The 20127-nt window shown below is 57.0% G+C and overlaps 7 protein-coding genes across 7 annotated transcripts; 5 read left to right on the top strand and 2 right to left on the bottom strand.

Moving 5' to 3' along the window:
* Positions 1 to 1446: 1446 nt before the first annotated feature.
* SPRG_08367 (hypothetical protein) lies at positions 1447 to 4261 on the top strand (the record flags this gene model as incomplete). Its single annotated transcript, XM_012347606.1, has 3 exons — positions 1447 to 1548; positions 1597 to 2513; positions 2623 to 4261. Exons 1-3 carry the CDS (start codon positions 1480 to 1482, stop codon positions 4259 to 4261), a joined length of 2625 nt encoding a protein of 874 aa, XP_012202996.1. The 5' UTR covers positions 1447 to 1479.
* Positions 4262 to 5387: 1126 nt separating this feature from the next.
* On the top strand, positions 5388 to 7399 carry SPRG_08366 (acetolactate synthase). Its single transcript, XM_012347605.1, has one exon. The coding sequence runs from the start codon at positions 5402 to 5404 to the stop codon at positions 7322 to 7324; it is 1923 nt and encodes a 640-aa protein (XP_012202995.1). The 5' UTR covers positions 5388 to 5401; the 3' UTR covers positions 7325 to 7399.
* A 385-nt stretch (positions 7400 to 7784) lies between these two features.
* On the bottom strand, positions 7785 to 8404 carry SPRG_08365 (hypothetical protein). The gene is made up of 2 exons (XM_012347604.1): positions 8282 to 8404; positions 7785 to 8235 (listed from the first exon to the last, which is right to left on the bottom strand). Exons 1-2 carry the CDS (start codon positions 8381 to 8383, stop codon positions 7933 to 7935), a joined length of 405 nt encoding a protein of 134 aa, XP_012202994.1. The 5' UTR covers positions 8384 to 8404; the 3' UTR covers positions 7785 to 7932.
* A 1005-nt stretch (positions 8405 to 9409) lies between these two features.
* SPRG_22220 (hypothetical protein) lies at positions 9410 to 11454 on the top strand (the record flags this gene model as incomplete). Its single annotated transcript, XM_012347677.1, has 13 exons — positions 9410 to 9571; positions 9623 to 9697; positions 9743 to 9800; positions 9847 to 9935; positions 9987 to 10083; positions 10143 to 10244; positions 10296 to 10435; positions 10492 to 10643; positions 10707 to 10800; positions 10854 to 10956; positions 11016 to 11110; positions 11157 to 11250; positions 11294 to 11454. The coding sequence occupies 13 exons, from the start codon at positions 9410 to 9412 to the stop codon at positions 11452 to 11454; spliced, it is 1422 nt and encodes a 473-aa protein (XP_012203067.1).
* Positions 11455 to 12451: 997 nt separating this feature from the next.
* On the top strand, positions 12452 to 17315 carry SPRG_08363 (hypothetical protein; the record flags this gene model as incomplete). The annotated part of the gene is made up of 34 exons (XM_012347603.1): positions 12452 to 12484; positions 12529 to 12664; positions 12704 to 12778; positions 12834 to 12964; positions 13008 to 13083; positions 13127 to 13181; positions 13232 to 13274; positions 13324 to 13376; positions 13417 to 13520; positions 13576 to 13689; positions 13737 to 13829; positions 13879 to 13968; positions 14012 to 14105; positions 14153 to 14288; positions 14341 to 14419; positions 14470 to 14529; positions 14577 to 14653; positions 14708 to 14790; positions 14838 to 14958; positions 15007 to 15060; positions 15116 to 15250; positions 15300 to 15445; positions 15490 to 15542; positions 15584 to 15742; positions 15793 to 15919; positions 15966 to 16066; positions 16114 to 16177; positions 16221 to 16332; positions 16382 to 16564; positions 16636 to 16731; positions 16777 to 16840; positions 16893 to 16957; positions 17009 to 17099; positions 17150 to 17315. 34 exons carry the CDS (start codon positions 12452 to 12454, stop codon positions 17254 to 17256), a joined length of 3210 nt encoding a protein of 1069 aa, XP_012202993.1. The 3' UTR covers positions 17257 to 17315.
* An 815-nt stretch (positions 17316 to 18130) lies between these two features.
* On the top strand, positions 18131 to 18517 carry SPRG_08362 (hypothetical protein; the record flags this gene model as incomplete). Its single annotated transcript, XM_012347602.1, has 1 exon — positions 18131 to 18517. The coding sequence occupies one exon, from the start codon at positions 18131 to 18133 to the stop codon at positions 18515 to 18517; it is 387 nt and encodes a 128-aa protein (XP_012202992.1).
* A 221-nt stretch (positions 18518 to 18738) lies between these two features.
* SPRG_08361 (hypothetical protein) lies at positions 18739 to 20109 on the bottom strand. Its single transcript, XM_012347601.1, has 7 exons — positions 20046 to 20109; positions 19913 to 19983; positions 19792 to 19862; positions 19714 to 19746; positions 19546 to 19667; positions 19364 to 19494; positions 18739 to 19305 (listed from the first exon to the last, which is right to left on the bottom strand). The coding sequence occupies exons 1-7, from the start codon at positions 20046 to 20048 to the stop codon at positions 18774 to 18776; spliced, it is 963 nt and encodes a 320-aa protein (XP_012202991.1). The 5' UTR covers positions 20049 to 20109; the 3' UTR covers positions 18739 to 18773.
* Positions 20110 to 20127: the final 18 nt, after the last annotated feature.

Here is a 20127-nt window from a genome sequence, read left to right as displayed (position 1 = left end):
GCAGCAGATGCACATCTTTGACGAGATGACCGACAACTGCCGCATCATCGAGGCGCTCAACCCGGCCGAGACCAAGACGATCCGGTATGTGCAGGCCAAGCCGGTGTTTCCGACGACGGCGCGCGACTTTCTCGTCGTCACGAGCGAGCAGCGCCTCGAGGACGGCTCCATCGTCATTGGCACCAAGAGCGTCGAGCACGACAGCGTGCCGGTCAGCAAGCACTTTGTGCGCGCGCACACGCACGTGTCGGGGTACATTGTTCGTCCGCTGACGCCGACGTCGTGCTCGGTGACACTGATTGTGCACATGGACCTCGGCGGCTACATGCCGGCGTACGTGATCAACCTCTTGTCGGTGGCGTCGCCGATCCAGTTGCTGAAGCGGTTCCGTGTTCTGTACGGTCGCGCGTAACTCTTGAATCGTTAATTTATTTACTTGTACAATCCACGCGATTACTATTGTCATGCGATGAGAGAAGCGTTCGTCGATAGATCGCTTGGAGTGCACTATGTGGCGTTCGACCTTGAAGAGATCACCAACGTCATAACATGAAGGAACTTGCTTCCGGGAGAACGCAGTGGACGACAAGAATGATTTCAATGTTCCGCGTCTGCTCAAGATTAAGCAGCTTGGAAGAACGAAGTCACGCAGCACGCCGCCATGGCCACAAACTGGTTGCTACTGGTAAGCGCCACGAACACCACGGCGCCGCATTAAGTGTTGTGGTACGTGGCGCGTGAAAACTAGCACGGAACGAGCTGGATTGCTCCTTTTTTATCTTGATGGTACCGATGGCATCGTCAATTATAAAGAGAAGAAAGGGACAGCACCTACGGGACTTGAAACCCGCACCTCCTGCACGAGAAGAAGCGCGAATCCACCGACTTGACAAAAGGTGGTCGACTACCGGTACTGCTGTCTGCATTCTTGACACCAAATAGCGCGCGAAAATCGTGCAAGTGCAATGGACGGGAGCAATCCATCGCAGGCTTGTCCAGCGCCTCTCGCCAACAATGGGCGCAGGCGAGTGCCATAGAAGTCGCCCCAACTCTGAGTCATCCAATTGGAAGCCAGCGCATCTTTACACCATCGCCTGTGGTGTCTTTCTTATTCTTATTGGTCTCACTTATGGCCGTGGCGTGTATCATTAAACTGTCTTGTTCGATGTGCTAATACTGTACACATCGTCCAGGCAAATAATAATGCCCACGTGTCTGCCGGGCGTCCAGTGCGATGTGGCGCCTGAGACGTGGGGCGCCAAAGTGCCCTTTGGCCCTTGCATTTCGGATAATTTCTGAATACGTCCGGATACCGATCTTGGGTCCTGTTTGGTCCGAGGTCGTATTTAATCCATTCTGGCACAATAGCTTGCATTGTGTATGGCACATTAAATATCGCATTTTATACGCATCGCCCAGCTGGTCGTGCAACGAGTTGCAGAAAGGACGACTTCCATCGTCATTTCCCAAGTCGTCGTCATGTGCGTCCAAGAGCCCAAGCAGGCGCGCGAGTTTGCGCGCCTCCCAACGTCCGTCCAGCCCATCAAGGTATCTCCGCCATCTGCAATAGTCTGACACACGGACCGCTGTCTTTAGTACACGCTCGACTATGACGTGATTGATTTGGACGGCTTTCGCTTTGAGGGTTCCGAGTCGATTGCCATCGCGATCACCGAAGACACCAAGAGCATCACGTGCCACGCCGTCGAGCTCTGGGTCCATGACGTCAGCGTCACGCTCGCGTCGGGCGCGTCGATCGCTTGCGATGAGATCCGGTACACCAAATTTGACGAGTCGGTCACGTTTGAGTTTCCGACGACGCTGGCCGCGGGCTCGCATGCGACGCTCCACTTGCGCTTCCACGGTATCCTCAACGACAAGCTCAAGGGCTTTTACCGCAGTGAGTACACGCAGAACGGCGAGCGCCGCGTCATGGCCGTGACGCAGTTTGAAGCGTGCGACGCGCGCCGCGCGTTCGTGTGCTGGGACGAGCCTGCGATCAAGGCCAAGTTTCAGATTTCCATGGTGACGCCGATCGACCGCGAAGCGATCTCCAACACGCACGTGCTCTCGACGCTTGTGCGCCCCGTCAAGGCCGCGCACTTGACCAAGAACGCGGGCGTCTTTGAGAAAAAGTGGACCTTTGCCGAGACGCCCGTCATGTCGACGTACCTCGTGGGCATGGTCGTCGGCGAGTTCGACTACGTCTCGGGCTATACGGCCGAAGGCGTTCTGGTTCGCGTCTACACGCCGGTCGGGCGCAGCGAGCGCGGTCGGTTCGCGCTGGACGTCGCGACCAAGTGCCTTTCGTTTTTCACGCAAAAGTTTGGCATCCCGTACCCGCTCACGAAGCTCGACATGCTCGCGATCCCCGACTTTAACGCGGGTGCGATGGAGAACTGGGGCGTCGTGACCTACCGCGAGATGCGTCTCCTCATTGACGAGAACGGGTCGTCGATTGCGCAAAAGACCGCGACCGCGCGGACCGTCTGCCACGAGCTCGCGCACCAATGGTACGTCTTTTTCATTTTTTCATTTTTTTCCTTTTCGTCCATTTTTTTCATTTTCTCCATTTTTTCCATTTTTGGATGGACAAGTTGACCATCGTTTGACAATGATTAGGTTTGGCAACCTCGTGACGATGGAGTGGTGGACGAGCCTCTGGCTCAACGAAGGGTTCGCGCGCTTCATGGAGTTTGACGCGGTCGACCACATCTTTCCCGAGTGGAACATGTGGACCAGTTTTGTCCAAGACATCACGATGGGCCTCGCGATGACCAAGGACGCGATGCTGAGCTCGCACCCGATCGAGGTCGAAGTGCACCACCCGGACGAAGTGAACGAGATTTTCGACACGATCTCGTACGCCAAGGGCGCCAGCGTCATCCGCATGCTCGCCAACGTGGTCGGCCTCGACCAGTTTTATGCTGGCGTGCACAACTACCTGCTCCAGCACAGCTACGCCAACGCGCGCACGGAGGACCTCTGGGACGCGTTCGAAGCCGCATCCGGCATGGAGATCACGGCCATGGCCAACACGTGGACCAAGCAGACGGGCTTCCCCGTGCTCTCAATCACCGAGACGGACGAGGCGACGCTCGAGCTCTCGCAGACGCGGTTTCTCGCGTTTGGCGACGACAACGAAGGCAGCCGCTGGGACGTGCCGCTCACGCTCGCGACGCCGGCCGAGACGACGTCGACGACGATCTGGACGCACGACAACGAGACGTTCTCGTTGCCCAAGCCGTCGGACGCGCCGTGGTACAAGCTCAACGCGCAGCAGACCGGCTTCTACCTTGTCAACTACCCCGACTCGGCCTGGCACGCGCTCAAGGAGCCGGTGCGCAGCCTCGAGCTCGGTGTCGTCGACCGCGTGTCCTTGCTTTCGAGTGTCTTTATGCTGGCCCGCGCCGGCGTGTTGAGCTGCGCCGACGCGCTCGCGTTCTCGGAAGCGTTTGCGGCCGAGCCCGAGTACCTCTGCTGGAAGGAGCTCTCGGAGAACCTCCAGGCGTACACGTCGCTCTTCCACGACGACGAGGCGTGCGCGCCGGCGCTTCGCACCTATGTCCAGGGCCTTTACGCCAACGTCTTTGCGTCGCTCACGTGGGACAAGCTCGAGACGGACGTCGAGATGACGAGCAACTTTCGCCGCATCGTGCTCGCCATGCTTGGTGGCGCCCGCGACCCGGACGTCCTCGCCGAGGCCTCGCGCCGCTTCCACGCCGGAAACCTCTCGGCCGACTTGCGCTCGGTGGTCTACTCGCTCCATGCGCGCCAGGCGAGCGCGCCGTCCGAGGCCAAGGCGGTCTTTGAGTACTTTTCCAGCACGTACTTGACGAGCGATTTCATCGAAGAGCAGCTCGACTGCCTCTCCAACATTGGCAAGATCCCGGGCCTCAAGCTGCAGACGCTGCAGTGGGGCGTCGAGAACGTGCGCGCGCAGGACATCCAGTACATCTTTAGCAGCGTCGCCAGCGACATGGCCGGCGCCGACCTCGCGTGGACGTACGTGCAGGAGCACTGGGCGGCGCTCAACGCAAAGTTTGCGCCGATCCAGGTCGGCCGCATCCTCACGTCGGCGATCACGCGCTTCCAGAGCGACGACCGCGCGCTCGAGGTCGAGGCCTTCTTGGCCACGCGCCAGCACCCCGCGTACGCGCGTGTGGTGGACGCGACCCTCGAACGCATCCGCACCCGCGCTGCCATGTACGCTCGCGACCAAGACAGCATGCGCAGTTGGCTCGCGACGCTTGCCGAGTAAAAGTTTTTTGAATGTGGAGATTCTTCCGTTGGTATCGTTGTTGTCTCGTATGCTCTTGTCTCGAGCCCCTCCGTACGTGGCACGCATGCAGTGCTGTGGTATGCGAGGCTCGCGACAGATGGCTTGTCTCCATCATGACCTTGCGGCATAACGCGCGATCGTGATCCTGCTCGGCACCAATGGGCACGCTGCAATCGGTGCATCCCGACAGCAAGGCCGCTACTGTACCTTGGCAGCAGACAACGCCGAGCTCGGCTCGCACGGCTCGACGATCAGTGCAGTAGCAATTGGATAGTAAAGGTTGTATCGTCTTTTGTTGATCAAAGCCAGAGTCATCGCAACATTGTTGAAGCTTGACGACTTTTGTTTGCGGCGCCATGGACGTCTACCGTGCAGTTGAAGCAGTCGTTGGCGCAGTTGAAGGCGTACTACTGCGTCTACTCCAGCGTTCTATATAAGAACTGATAGCCTCCAAGTAAAACCCCGATGTGTGTCTGCGCCGTGTATCCAAGCGCAAGCTGCGTGTGGCGGTGTGCCCAGGTTTGGATTCGAAGACGCGTGACATCACCGAGAGCCATAGGAATCACCTTCTGGTCCTCAAGTGTCGACACCTGCCACCTCGCTGTTTGTGCAATGCCAGCTCGACCTTGTCAAGATCCAGGTTCGAACCAATGTTTGATTTGCCAATCACTTCAACGTCGCGCTGATTGGTCGAATTTTAATGCTGAAACCGCAGAAAAATCTTGTCGTGACCCTCCAGTAAAGGCCATGCCCGCCTCGTCCAACGTGCCCTTGCGGCTCTGTGCTGTCTCGGACGGCTATCTCGCGCCGTATAAACCTGCCTACCTCGTCGCTCTCGGCGGCACTGCACTGAGCCAACGGGACGACGTATTCGAGTCCATGGCGTGGCAGTGGTCCCAACTTCAACATCCGCTGGTGACCGCCAGGTGGTCACCCGATTGCGCATTCAACAGCGGTGTTCTTGTGGTGGCTTTTACCGCGCTAGGGTAAACGCGCGCTGGGATCGGTTTCACCTGGTTTACAAAGCGAGCGACTCGATTTAGCGCGACGATTGAGCAATCGCCGGCCGAGACGGTTCGATTTCCGTAGTTTCCAATTTCCTTTGCTTTGCGCAGCAATATGCTCCGACGCGCCGCTGCTCTCCGACGCGCCTGCCACCCTCGCCGCTCGTACGCGACCATGACCCGGGGCATTGGCCACCTCCGGCCAGCCCCGACGGCGATCGCCGAGCTCACGCCCGCCAAAGCTGCGATCGCTGCCGCACCCAAGCCCGAGCTCACGGACGAGTACATTGGCAAGACGGGCGCCGCGATCTTTCACTCGACGCTCGCCGAGCTCGGGGTGGACACCATCTTTGGGTACCCTGGCGGTGCGATTCTGCCTGTCTTCGACGAGATCCACGAGTCGCCCCACTTTGACTTTGTCTTGTGCCGCCACGAACAAGGCGCGGGCCACATGGCGCAGGGCTACGCCCGCGCGACGGGCAAGCCCGGCGTCGTGCTCGTCACGTCGGGGCCTGGCGCGACCAACACGGTGACGCCGCTCCAAGATGCGCTCATGGACGGCACGCCGATGATCGTTTTCTCGGGCCAAGTCGCGACGCCGGTGCTCGGCAGCGACGCCTTCCAGGAGGCCGACATCATGGGTATCACACGCCCATGCACCAAGTGGAACGTGCAAGTGCGCAACATCAAGGACCTCGCGCGCCATCTCCGCGAAGCCTACCACATCGCGACGACCGGCCGCCCGGGGCCCGTGCTCGTAGACCTCCCAAAGGACATCACGGCCGGCATCTGCAAGACGGCCGTGTCCAAGACGCCGCAGCTCATTGGCTACTATGGCGAAAACAAGGTCGACGGCAACCGCGTCGACCAGTCCGAGAACCTCCAAGCCGCGGCGGCGCTCATCAACAAGGCGAAGAAGCCCGTCATTTACGCCGGCCAAGGCACGATCCACTGCAGCGAGGCGCTGCGATCGCTGGCCAAGGAGTTCAAGCTCCCGGTCACGACGTCGCTCCAAGGCATGGGCGCGTTTGACGAGACGGACCCGCTGAGTTTGCACATGCTCGGTATGCACGGGTCCGCCTACGCCAACTATGCGATCCAAGAAGCCGACTGCATCATTGCGATCGGCGCGCGCTTCGACGACCGCGTCACCGGCCGCGTGCCCGACTTTGCCCCCGAGGCTCGCCGCGCCGCGCGTGATGGCCGCGGCGGCATCATCCATTTTGACATTTCGGGCAAGCAGGTCGGCAAGATCGTGCCGGCCACGGTCGGTGTCATTGGCGATGCGAAATACAACATTGAGCAGCTCTTGCCGCTGCTGGTGCGCGACGAACGCCATGAATGGCACGAAAAGATCAGCGGCTGGAAGAAGGCACATCCGTTCCGGTACCGCGCGGCCGCGCCGGGCATGCCCATGAAGCCGCAGCGCGTCATTGAAGAGCTGTACACGCAGACGAAAACGAACGACAAGGTCATCATCTCGACCGGGGTCGGGCAGCACCAGATGTGGGCGGCCCAGTTTTACCGGTGGCGCAACCCGCGGTCGTTCCTTACGTCGGGCGGCCTCGGCACGATGGGCTACGGGCTCCCGGCCGCGATTGGCGCCAAAATGGCCAAGCCCGACCACATGGTCATCGACATTGACGGCGACGCGTCGTTCGCGATGACGCTGACAGAAATGGCGACCGCCGCCGAGTTCAACGTCGGCGTCAAGGTGCTTCTTCTGAACAACAACTTTCAGGGCATGGTCAAGCAGTGGCAGGACCTCTTTTACGAGAAGCGCTACTCGGGCACGGTCATGAAGAACCCGGACTTTGTCAAGTTTGCCGAAAGCATGCACTGCAAAGCGATCCGCTGCACGGACGAAGCCGACCTCCCGCGCGCGATGGCCGAGTTCCTGGCCGCCGACGGCCCGATCCTCGGCGAGTTCGTCGTCGAGAAGGACGAGCACTGCTACCCGATGGTCGGTGCCGGCCGCGCCCTCGACGAGATGATCTTTGGTGACTTTGACGACTGCCCCGGCACGACGTCGCAGTAAGCAAGCAACTCACATTGTAGACTCTCCACCGTACTGACTAACTTATACATGTTGCTAATAAATGATGCATGACAACTTGTGTGCACAACCTGTCATGGAACGTCGAGGACGTGGGGTGTCAACAACGGTAATACATACTTCAAGCCACGCTTCGAGTCTCCGTGCTAAGGCCGGACTCGAGTACGCTGCGGCGGAGAGCTACTGGTCTCGGTATGCAGGCCGTCTACCGTGCAGTTGACAGTGTGTGCATCAATTAGAACCGACCGACGACGCGCTTGGATCATGATGGCCGCCGCAGACACAATATTTAAAAAGCAATATATAATACTTTAAAATTGCTTGGTATTTAAAAACGAAATTGACGTTTTCGGGTGAGGATCGCATGTTGAAGACAGTGGACGCCGGCGCACGTTGTACGCTCTCAGCCACGTGCGCCTGCTTTACGCCGAGGTCCATTTTTATCGTCCCGTCTTGTCTTTGGCTGCACGAGGCACAGACACAGTGGCACGACAGAGTCCTCGCGCCCGTGTCTGATTTCGTTATGCAGTTGAAGCGCAACTCGGAGGCGGTTGTAAATTAATAATTAAAAATAGAGATCGAAGGGCGGCTCAGCCGTGGTGGGCAGGCGCTTGCTCGTCGCCCGAGATCGTGTCCATGAGCTTGTTGGCTTTGACGAGCTTCATGACGCTCTCACAGCCACCAATGTGCTTGCCGTTGATAAATACGTTGGGGATCGTGCACTGCTGGGTCATGTCCCGGAGCGCGTCCTGGATGTGGGCGCCTTCGTCGAGGTCGTCGAGCTCGATCGTGAGCGACTGAATGTCCATGTCCTCAAAGAGTTCCTTCACGCGCTCCGAGAACTGGCAGTACGACTTGGAGAAGAGCACGACTTGGCTTGCGCCAATCAGTTCCTATTGCCTCGTGAGTGGATGCTGCGAGGATAGCAGTCTTCTGTACCTTGACGGCCGACTTGGTCACGTCCGAGGACGAGGCCTCCATGTGCATGCGGCGGCAGGCGGCGGCGACGACCTTGCGCGAGAGGGCGATCGAGTGCATCATCGAGTATGTGGTCGACGGCGGATAGGATTGTGTGACGAACGACGGGACCATGGCACCCAGCCAGAGATGATTGGCGAACAAAGTGGGAGATTCGCATGTATTTTATTACAGCTTCCCACGCATCCTTTTTTTAAATTACATGCTGCGACAGGCCCGCGAACATCGCCATCGAAGCTTTTTTTATTGGATTGGATTCCATTCGAAACAAGGAAGTATTTAAATCCACTGCGTGACGTGGCAGTGCCGGGAGAGTCGCCGCCTTGTCGTCGTCGGGAGAGACGCATTTGCACGCGTGGATCGATGCGGAATTCCAGATCCAATTCCGTGCGCGCGTTGGTCGACCGACACGGTGTTCGGTCCGAACTGGATGTCGGATAGGAAGAATTCTAGGGTCCTGCGCCACGTCCGCTTCGCAGGCTTGTCGTCAAGGCAAGCAAGAAGAACGTCGGCGACGTCCCATGGCGACATGCTCGAAGCGAGCGCCGAGGAAGAGAAGTAGTATAGACGACGGTTTTCTGATCTGCACGTTGCAGTAGCCCACAACGGTTGTCAAGTGTCGCTTGCATGTGCTATTACAAGTACCCTGCACGCTCCCACGCGTTGTTTGCAGGAAGGGCGACGACGATCTCTCGATGAAGTTGACATCGCTCAAGAGAAGTGGACATCGAGTTGGAGCCTCAGAAATTATTACCCACATGAAGCGGCGTATGGAACGCACACGACGTCGCCGCCGGCCAAGGTGATTGGCAACGAAGCAACGAACGATCCGCCTCTCCACCTCTGCAGGGTATTCTTATTGCGCATTGAAAAATGGTGACGTATACGCTTCGGAGGCACGGTGCAGTATCGTCATCGAAGGAAGATCATGTACGCTCGCACACGGCCAGAAGCCAATTTTGGGAATTTTGGTGGTGTTCTGGTGGCATTGGGTATTTCTCTTTTACGGAGAATAGTGTTGTAGTAATACTATATCATGTCGTTTTGTATCTTGGCGAAAGGGTGCACTCGATACTGTTGCCTCGATCGATGGGACCTACGGAGAGCGACAACCAGGTCGCGGTACCAGTGCTCAAGGACGAAGACGTCGTCGCCGTCGGCTCGATTTCCAATGTCCTTCGGCGCGCGTTCCGCGACTACTACACGGACGACTTTGACCAGCGACTCAACAACGCATGGGCGATGACACCGGTAGACGCTTCAACCTGTCGGCCATTGTATCAGCTCGGGTTACTTTCGCAGGCGCCAAAGACGACCAGTGAAGACCATACAATCGATGCTGACAACAACAACGACCATGCGACAGAGACACCCGAGGTAACCGCGCGATTGCCCACGGGCACCTTGGGACGCGAGGCGTAGGAGCCCGAGCATCCCTACTTGGTGTACGGCCGACAACGCGTCGCCGAAGTGGAAGCCGGTATCTTGAGCCAATTTGACACAGCCCAGAAAAAGCTGCTGCGTAGACCTTCGGGCCAAGGTCCAGCAAGCCACCGACCTCATGGCACTGCTCGAGAATCGCCGCCGCGAAGCCTTGGAGAAGGACGAGGCGCAGGTGGGCGATTTCTTCTATTGACAGAATCGTAATTCGTGTATAATCCACTAGGCGCGGGAGCTCGTCAAGCAAGGGCTCGTCGTGAAAGCGCAGATTCCCATCGGACCCTCCAACTTTCGCCTCGACGCCGCCGAGCTGGAGCCGTTTGGTAGTACAGACTTTCGAGCGCCCGCAGAGAATACGCTAAGCACGTCTTCCTATGAACAGGCGAGTTTGCCCAGTCGCTCATCCAGGCGCGAAATCTGCTGGAAGAGAACCATCTCAAAATGCTCGATCGGTCGGGCAACGGCCCCACGGCGCAGATCAAAGGTTACCTTGTCTTTATCGATACAAGCACATACGCTGCAACGCGACGTGTAGCGGCCAAGGCGGCGATCGAGACGCCGGGGTACCTCAAGTCGACGTCGACGGTCCAAACACGCAAGGAATCGACGTTGCACAAGTTTTACATGAATGAGCACGGCGACGACGACGAGTACATTAGCGACTTTGTGGATGAGGTCGATTGTCTTTAGCGCTGTATTGACATATTGATATATATATATATAATTCGTAGGTCGTGCCGCGCGCCAAGCCGACGCCCAAAGCGGTCGCGCACACGATTTCGACGGACGACGCGGCCCTCAACAACAAGATTCTGCACCGCATGCAGAGCAAGCTTAACTTTGTCCGAAACCCGCGCTTCGATACCAACAAAGTGACGCTCGAGTACCGAAATTCCTATCTTTTGAAAAACCAACAATAGGGTTTATAAAGACGCATATTGTCTAGGTCGGAGCCACCGTTTGTGGTGCAGCCCAACCCGGTTGAATTTCTCGCCTACGAGATTGGCGGCATTTACGAGCAACTCGTGTTGATCAAAAATGTACAGTTGACCAAACATCCCTTATTCGATTCACGATTTTTGACAATTCACAGGTGAGTGCGATCAGCAGTCGGTGTCGCGTGCTGCCGCCAGCGACGGCGTTCTTCATGCTTGCCTCGGTGCAATTCCCCGATGAGACCGGACTGATTGCGCCGGGTATGCTTGATACGTTGAAACGTTGAAATTTTTCTCATTGACTACATTGACGAGGGTAGGGCTCAGCTGCCAAGTGCGCATCCAGTTTGCACCGGATACGCGCGCCGACTACAACGACGTGTTTGTTGTCATGATGGACACGCCGCAGGGCACGGTATGTGCTGTCGACGAGACTTGATACACTGATATTATCATTGCAGGATATTCCATTGCAAGTGCCCATTCTGGCGCACCGCGAGCCGCCGCAGCTTTCGATTCCATCGACGCTGCAAGCCCACTGCTGCTTGATTGGAGGTGTTGGAATGACGAGGTGCTCGTCACGCTGACGTCATTGTAGACACGTGCGTCACAACGATCTCGTGTCTCAACCAAGGCGGCCGTGGTCGGTTTTGGCTCATGACCGAAGACGAGTGGGAGAAGGCGCTGTCGCACTCGTCGCTGATCGACCACATCAATGCGCTCATGCGCGAACCGCTGCCCGCGGTAGGATTCGACTAATTGCTGCTTGAACCATAAACATGTGCAACTAGACACCGAAAGCCCTCTGCGTCGGGCCCTTCCAGCTCTCGCCAAGTGCATTTGATCTTCAAAAAGGTGTTATTCGATGCGCCAGTGCGCTCATTTTGCTGATTGAGGACGTAGGCGCCATGGTGGAGCTGGAGCTTACGTACACACCAACAATGGTCGGGCATCAAGTGGTGCCGTTCGTGGTTGTCTGCGGTACCATCGACGTTTTCTCTCGGCAGGATTCTCCTAGCCATAGGCACTAGACAACTGTCTGGTCAAGACGTTTCAATTGGCAGGCGAAGGGTGTGAAATCCACGTCTTCCCGATCGCTGTCAACGAGAAGGCGATCGAGACCAAAGTGCAGACAATGGGGTACATTGCTGATACAATATCGTCCTTTCCAATGCCTGTGTTTAGACCACTGGACCGCTTGCTCTTTCCGCCGCTCGTCGTCGAGTACCGTGACAACATCGTGATACATGACGGTCTCTCATCGATTATTTTTCGTTTAGCTCGTCGTCGTCGCAGACATTTGAGCTTTGGAACGACACGCGACTCGATTTGCCCTTTGAATGGCAGCTGCGTACACGCTCGTTATCGTTTCAAAGGCTCAATTTGCTCGGGGTGGGTAGAGGAGCCCAGCGTGTTTCGAGTCGCCCCCTCGCAGGTACCGCGCTGACCCGTCAACTCAGACAAGTCAATAACGCACTACAATAGGGCACACTCACGCGCCAAAGTGCCCTCCGGTTCCACGTCACGTTCGAACCGACGGTATCAGCTCAGTGCGCAGATGCAATAACAGACACTTGTCATGGTAGAGAGTGGCGTCGTTTGCAGCGACTGCCAGCTTGATGATACTCAACGTGCCACCCTTCTGCTTGCCCGCACGGGCCCCCGACCGCGTCGACAGTGTCCGGTACGCTGCATGCGTCGGCATAGCGTGGGATGACGACTGCTTTGCAGCCCTCCGTTGACAAGCGTGGTCGCAATGCAGCTACTTCTCGAAGGCACGGGACGACACGTAGGCTCGTGGCCACAGACCAGAAGGACAGGATCGGTTCGTAGGCGCTCGTCAAAGTCTCACCGAATGTCGTGGCGTTCGGCGCCGGTGTGCCGCAGCAGCAGCCCCTTGCCGTCAACTTGACGCTGGCCAACCCGAATGACTCGCAAGTCCATTTTGACTGGCATGCGCTGCCGCCAAGTACGACGTGTTTCTTGCATGTACCATAATGTACACTAGATGCGACGATCACGCCCCAGACTGGCGTTCTGAGTGCCAATAGCTCGACAATCGCCAAGCTCCAGTACACCCCACGTAGGCTCCGTCGCGTCCTGTTGTGGCTCGGATGATGATGCACACGATGCAATAGTGCTCACGGGCGGATTTGCGTTGCCGCTGACGTGCCACATTGGCCAAGGTCTTCAGGAACCAAGCGACAAGGTCTCGATTTGGGTCGAAGGCACGGTGCCACGCCCGCACATTCGGCTCCTCTCGCCCGAGGTACCGACCTGCATGTACTTGAGAGATATAATGGATACGATAGATTGACTTTGGGCTTGTCTCGGTCGGGCACTCGGCGACACAAGTGCTGCGCTTCCGTAACGAGTCGACGGCAATCGGTACATTTTTGTTACGTACCTGCTCTGTAAAAATGTATCTTAGCTAGCTACCGCTTCTCGCATGTCGGCGCGTCCGTGCACAACCCTGCACCGCTCAAGTTGATACAAACTTGATAGTTTGATTGTTCATTTCGTTGCGTGCCTGTAGACGCTCCAATTCCAACGAGTCTTTGCTCTCGCGCTTCTCCATGGTATATTCTTGAAAGCAAATTCCATGGATCCCACAACACGATGCATAAGGTGTCGTCCGAAGCGAGCAAGACCGATGATGAGAAGATCGACACGCCTCCTCGGTGCCTCTCGTTCTTTGCTCTCGCTGCTGACGCGGTATAGATGCGTCATCACGTTTACCCCCGAGGAAGGGTCGCTTTTGCCGGGCGAGATTGGCCAAGTTTCGGTCCTGTGCATGTCGGGGAAATACCCGGAACGCTTTCGAGGTAGTATCGCCTTGGTTTGATGCTGCAACGCGTTAGTAAACCCGTCGTTGCGTAGCGTCGTTCCAGTGCGAGTTGCTACAGGAACCGCTTACGTGCGCCAGCTTCATTTCGGCCCGCGCCGAGATTCAATGCCCCCAAGTGTACTTGACGATCACGCGCATCAACTTGGGTATGTACAACAATGTGACATACTGGTCGTCGAAGATTGCTTTGCAGGCACCACCTACATTGGCGTGCCTGTGCAGGCCACGTGCCAGCTCATCAATGTATCGAACCTGCCCGCGTCCTTCAAGTGGGTCGAGCCCCAGGGTCACCTTTTATACATTGCTCTCGTATGGAGCCTAGACGTTGCAACTAGGCCGCTCCAAGGCGTACACGATTGAATTTGAGCCCAAAGCCGGCAACCTTGTCTCAAAAGAGTCGCTCACCATCACGGTGACGTTCACCGGTTCGAATCGCACATTCAAGGGGATTTTCAACGCATTTCGTAGGTCGGGTGCCGGGCTTTACCAACGCCGTCTTTGCCTGCAACGTCCGCGGCCTCTTGGCACCACTGGGGTTTGAACTCAGTACGCTCCAAAAAGGGTTGGTCCAATGTTCTGTTTTCATCGATTGATCCATCGATCGCGTAGACTTGTGCTGTCGTATGAGCTTCTCAAGCCCAACGAGCCGATTCCGGAGCTCGCACCCCACACGGACGCGCCGGCCGGCGCCTTGCTGCCCAAGCTGCAGTTTGGCGAGGAAGTCGCGCTTTTCGAGCGGAAAACCGTACGTTATTCCTCGCGATTATTGTCGATCGCGTGTCTAAAATCACGCGTAGCTTCGCCTCCTGATCCGCAACCACAGCGGCATTCCCGCCAAAGTGTCGTTTGAAGCCAAGAAATACGCCGCGGCCTCGAGTACGCACATCCCAGGGCGACGTTTACCATACATATATTGTCGTGGGTAGCGGAGACACCCCCCGAGAACCTCTTGGAGCCACCGCAAAACGTCTTTCAGTCGGCCCAAGGTTCGTAACACAGGTCGTGGCATCCTATGCACCGTCGCATCCTATAGGACAGCAATACAAGGCCGAGCAAGCCAACGTGCTGGAAGACCGCCGGGTGCTCAGCCTCGGCCACGGCGTCGCTCTCGTATGTGGCCTCGATTCCAATATTGCCCGAGATATATTTGTATTGAGCGAGTAGGTGTGCTATCCCGCGGCGCTGACGATTGCCGAGTGGGAGCAAGCTGTCGTGCACATTACGTGCTTCAACAACATGTCGGGGCGGTGCGACAATATATATTGTTAGGGCGCGCTTTCTACATGTTTGTTAGCTACGTCGACGATATCATTGTGAAATTGGACACCATGCCTCCGGTGCGGCTGAGTGCAACGATCAACGTCGTCGGGTGCCCCCTGAGCATCAATCCCAACTGCGTCGGTCTCCTCATAAAGGTACACTCGATATATCGACTCGGAAATAGTGTCTTCCCTTGCGCGTAGAACGCGGGGGTGTGGCCGGTGCTCGAGTATGGCATGCTGCCCCTGCACTCGGAGGTCTGCAACATATATATTCGTTTCAATATGAACGATGGACACTTTCATATGGCAGAGCGTCGTCCGCAAGATCCAGATCATCAACACGGGCCCGATCCCTGCCAAACTCGCGTGGAAGTTGCTCGAATACCCCGACCCAGACAGCCTCGAGCGCGTCGTGGACCTTCGCATCCAAGTTCTCGACAGCGGGGTAGAAATATTGCATATTGTGCACGAGGGCTCGCTCATCATGGGAATAGAGTCTTCAAGTGACGATTCGGCCGCACTTGCAAAAGGAAGCCTCGTTTCTGCCGTTCCAAGTCGATCCCCAAGACAAGATCGTGCCCAAGCATGGCCACGCTACGTTTCAAATGACATTTTTCCCAGCGCGCAACACTGGCATCGGGTACCTGAAGCACCAATATACGAATACTCAGCCATATATATTAGGCTCACGCGCGCGCTCTTGGTCGCAGATGCCGAGTGGCTGCACAATGACAATGGTACTCCTTCCTCACTATTGAACCTACGACGATGTGCCTAGACGGCGTCGACCACGGCGCGTCATCGGCGACGCTCAGCAGCAGCGCGTCGGCGGTCACCGATGGCAACACCTCGTCTGCCAAAAGCATCATGATGGGTGCGGTCGGGAAGGCTCTCAAAGCCGTGCGCCTCACCAACTCGATGGCAAAGTACAAGAACGGTACGGACACTCCATTGTGTCGATCCAAAATATTCATTGTGCATTCCTAGGCTCGCTCAATATGAAGTCGTTGGCGTGCCTCAAGCTGGCCATGTCGGGTCATTTGATCCAGCCCCACTTGCACTGGGACAAGGGCACGACATCGGGCGGTCTGCAGTGTTTGACGTTTACGACCTGGTATTTAGATTGATACCTTGATGATCTAGCAACGTATACTCTCTAGGTCGCTGTACACCAAGGTACCCGACCACCCGCTCCACACGCAAGCCGTTCAGCTCGTGAACCGCATGGCCACCAAGCTCACGTTTCGCCTGGAAACGTCACGTACACAAATGGCGTGATAAGACAATAGTGGTCACTAGTTGACGTAGCGGACACACCCTTTTACATTGTCGAAGCCACGTCCGTGGCGACGCCGCACCCGCTGAGCCCCAGGTACGACCGTCAGGCGCAATCAATACCTACCATCTTTATATAGTGTGCTGTCGCCCGCGCAGCGGTCCATCAAGTTCAACCAGCAGCCAGCACCCTGCTTCACCTTGGGCCCGGGCCAATCGGTGCACGTCAAGATTCACTTCGTTCCAAAGCTCGTAGACGCCCCATTCGTCGGCAGAGGCCATTATTAAAGAGCTATCGTAGCCGCCGCCCACGTCCAGCCGACGCGAGCCCGCCGTCGTGTTTGTTCCGGGCGCCCTTACGATCCGCTTCAGCCAAGGCACGCTTCAGACGATTCAGCTCCAAGGACGCATCTTGCGCCCTATCCTCGTCCTTGCGCCGTCGCACTTCAAGTTTGGGCTCGTCCACTGCGAGCAGCACGAGACCGTATTGAAACTACATGATCCCTCGCATCATCGTTTCAAGACGACGAGCTCACAAGTGTATCTCGGGCGTAGGTCAAGGTCTTTCTCTCGAATCCCACCGAGGTGGACGCGCATTTCACGGTGCACCATGTGCCACAGCTTGGGTCCAAGACCGTCGACGACCCTTCGGTAGACGCTCTTGGATTCGGACCTTGATACACATTGGAGGGCTAGGTGTTTCAACTCAGCATCTCATCGGGCACGCTGCGTGGTCCATCGCTGCCGCTGCACAACAGCGGTACGTGCATGCTTGTGCTGTGACACGAGGTAGAAACAAAACCTGTGGGTAGGTGCGCTCGTGCCATCACCGTCGCCGCAGTACCAAGCTGCGATCCATCGACCGCTGGAAGTGCTCGTAGGACGACGACCTATGTTTTGACTGGAAAAACGTCATATGGGTCGGTAGGTGACGTTTTCGCCGAAAGCTGCCGCGTCGTACAAGTGCCGGTTCCACTTTAGCGTCGAGCTCGGCGACGGCTTTGACCTGGTTCTTGAAGGTACGCAGCAGAGTGTCATGGACGGTCATGGGACGTCGGTGACGTTCTAGGCCACGGGACGCTGGACGAAGGCAAGACGCAAAAGGTGTCGCGGTCGCTTCCACGCGCGCAGCCCCTTCGCCACTCGCATTTTATGTTCGGCGCCATCTCCGAGTAGATAAAACTACATTGGCGTAAGGTTCCATGTAAATGTAAACTACTACATAAGTCTATTGCAAGCAGCAGTGTCGTTGATGACGCCTGTGCGCGACCCTTGTCATTCTCGACCACGCAACACGTCGGAATCGGGTCGCTTAGTTGCCTGCTTGCGTGCCTGGATTATCCACTTCTCATTTGGTAGATACATCTAATACATTTAACTTGACCGTCGAGCTCATTTCATTTCAGAGTCATTGCTGAAACCAAGGGTCAATCAACTGCTTCTCGACCCCTGCTACAGCGTACAACAAACGCTGGCTTGCAACTCACCAGCTTGAAACCTTAAAATTTTACAATTGATACTTCTGTGCCTTTTACCACTTGCGTCGCACCTTATTCCTGATACATTGATACACTAACGCATGATCCGATAAGTTGGGTTGCCCCTGAACGTGACACTGTTAAATTTTGCCGCGGGAGCTCAAGAATGGATGCCTGGGTCGGTAACGAGGTTTGTGCGTCGGTGCTCGCAGCTCCTCGCTCATCGACTGCACGTAGCTAGCACAACTGCGGGCCATTGCCCCAACCTGCGCGACTTGGGACCAAGTGGCCGCGTACTTCACTCGTCATTCCGCCCGTGACTGCCAACGCACTTGGTACTCGGTGTTCGGCAGAGCAACTCGACATCATGGACCTTGGGCTATGGATGAGAACGACCGACTACACTTTGCGACAAGCTTGACGAGCGATTGGGACGTGGTCGCCTACATCGTTGCCACCCGCGAGTATGTCTCTCGCTTCGCACGATCACGAGGTGCGGATTGACGCCATGATTGTGTAGCTGTGACCAATGCCAACGCCGCTGGAAGGTCGTTCAAAGCAAACGCGCCACGATGTCGCTGACTGGCACGACGAAGGCGCGAGCTATCAAGACGGAGAGATCGCACTTGGAGCTCTTGGGCACCCATCTCTCGACCAGTTTGCATGCGGCGCGAGACGGGAGCTCGGTGGTGGAGGCGCGCAACTGGCAGTCGCCTCTCAAGGTGCCCAGCCCTACGGAGAGCGACGGCGACCATGTGCAAGCTGCTACGCACATCTTCTCGATGACGCAACCAGCAGTGCAGCCCGCGTCGACAGAGCCGATGGAAGCAGTCGCTGCTATTCCGACTGCATTCACGCAGCAGGCTCCGAGCCTCGAGGACTTTGCCGACGAAGCCGTCGAGCCAACACTGGGGCACACGTTGTTCGTCGCATACGGTCATCCATTCATGACCGAGTGAAATTTATTTATTTCAACGATGATCCCACTGGATTCCCTGGCTCGTGCCGCGGCCGTCCTGTTGCATTCGCATGAGATTGATACATTGATATATATCGTTCGTCGCTCAGTAATGGTTTTTCGTACTAGAGTAGACTGGTTTGCCGTCTACCGCAGCCGCATCCCACGTGCTGCCGAGGGCTTGACGGGAAAAAGATACGTAAATGTAGTAGAAAAGACGGAGTCATCAACCAAATGAGTGGATTCTCACAGGAGACTTATCGAAGACGGTTGCCTTGGCCCTCGAACGGCTTGGGGGCGGCCTTGGTCTCTTCCTCCTCTGGTTTCGGTGCGCTCGTCGGCGCCACCGTCGTCGGTGCAGCGTACGTCGATGTCGCGCCCGTGAGTGAGACCCCGGTCCCATGGAACGCCTCGTAGCGCTTCAGTCGAGCCGCTCGGAGTGCTTCGGCGTCTGTGTTTTGGTCGGTTGCCTTCTTCATGCGGAGGCCGCCGAGGCCCGAGCCGCGCGAGGCGGGGCGAGCGGCGGCAAACGCTTCGCGCTTCATCGTGGGCACACCGCCAAACGGCTGGTTGGAGACGGGCGCGGGCGCCGCCGCCGCAACGGGGGCCGGCGGCGGGACATAGTCGGCAGGCGCTTCAAAGTCGACTTCGCAGTCCGTCTCAATGATACTGGCGGCGTCGACAGGTCGCACCTCGCGGACGTCGAGGAGGTAGTTGCGGTTGTTGTACTGAATGCAAATCGTGTCGCCCACCGTCATGCACGAGTACTTGCGCAGCGACGCCTCGAGGCTACGCAACCAGAAGACACCTCTGAGGTGTGTACATAAAGACAATCGACAAGGCGTACACGGCGCGGGTGTTGGTAATGTCCAGAAAGTCCTTGGACTGCGGACGGATCTTGACAAAGGTCGCCTTCGGCAACGTGACGTTTTGGATGTTGAGGATGCTGCCTTCGGTGAGAAACATGTTTTGCATCATCTAGCCAACTCGCATGAGGAGATTCCATCGTCGTCGTCGTCGACGACGTACCCAGTAGGGCATGTAGCAGCTGCCCTCGGGCGCGCTAAATTCGAGCACGCCGCAGTGCGACACACGGTTGACCGCTTCGTTCTTGATCTTGAAGAGCATCGGGTACTCGATATGCAGGCGTGCTACAGTCGCATGAGCGCTATCCTCGTGTGGGCTGGCGTGGCGTACCCAGCGTCTCGAGCGCGGACGGCGGCAAGAGAACTAGCACCACCGATCAAGCACGAACGATAAGCAATGTCGTCGTACTCTTGTCGCCGTCTTCCAAGTGCGCCTTGTCGCAGAACGACACGGGGTACACGCGGTAGTGCTCGTCAAAGCTAGCGTCCATGCGCCATGACCATGTAGCTCGATCGAGGAGCGCTCGTACCGCTGCGGAAAGTTGTGGCCAAAGCCAAAGTTGACACCGAACGGGTTGTTGCCGCCTTGTCCGCCAAAGAACTAGGCCAAACATGAGCCCTCCCGCCGTCGCCGTCGCCGTCGCCGGCCATGCTGCCACGTACCATGCTCCTTCGTTGTCTGCCGTCGACCGACCCTTTCTCGCTCTGGGCGGTGTGGGACGCGTCCATCTTTATTTACACATTT

This window comes from Saprolegnia parasitica (genome assembly GCF_000151545.1).
Source record: "Saprolegnia parasitica CBS 223.65 unplaced genomic scaffold supercont2.37, whole genome shotgun sequence".
Taxonomy (NCBI): Eukaryota; Oomycota; class Saprolegniomycetes; order Saprolegniales; family Saprolegniaceae; genus Saprolegnia; species Saprolegnia parasitica.
This window is presented reverse-complemented; position numbering and strand designations above follow the sequence as displayed.

Bases quoted from the DNA above. Each gene is read 5' to 3' on its own strand.
- SPRG_08366 (XM_012347605.1), top strand. From the start codon at position 5,402: ATGCTCCGACGCGCCGCTGCTCTCCGACGCGCCTGCCACCCTCGCCGC.
- SPRG_08365 (XM_012347604.1), bottom strand. From the start codon at position 8,383: ATGATGCACTCGATCGCCCTCTCGCGCAAGGTCGTCGCCGCCGCCTGC. The intron at 8,236-8,281 runs GTACAGAAGACT...ACGAGGCAATAG, and splicing joins TGACCAAGTCGGCCGTCAAG to GAACTGATTGGCGCAAGCCA.
- SPRG_08361 (XM_012347601.1), bottom strand. The intron at 19,863-19,912 runs GTACGAGCGCTC...CATGGACGCTAG, and splicing joins GGCCACAACTTTCCGCAGCG to CTTTGACGAGCACTACCGCG. The intron at 19,747-19,791 runs GTACGACGACAT...CGGTGGTGCTAG, and splicing joins CTTGGAAGACGGCGACAAGA to TTCTCTTGCCGCCGTCCGCG.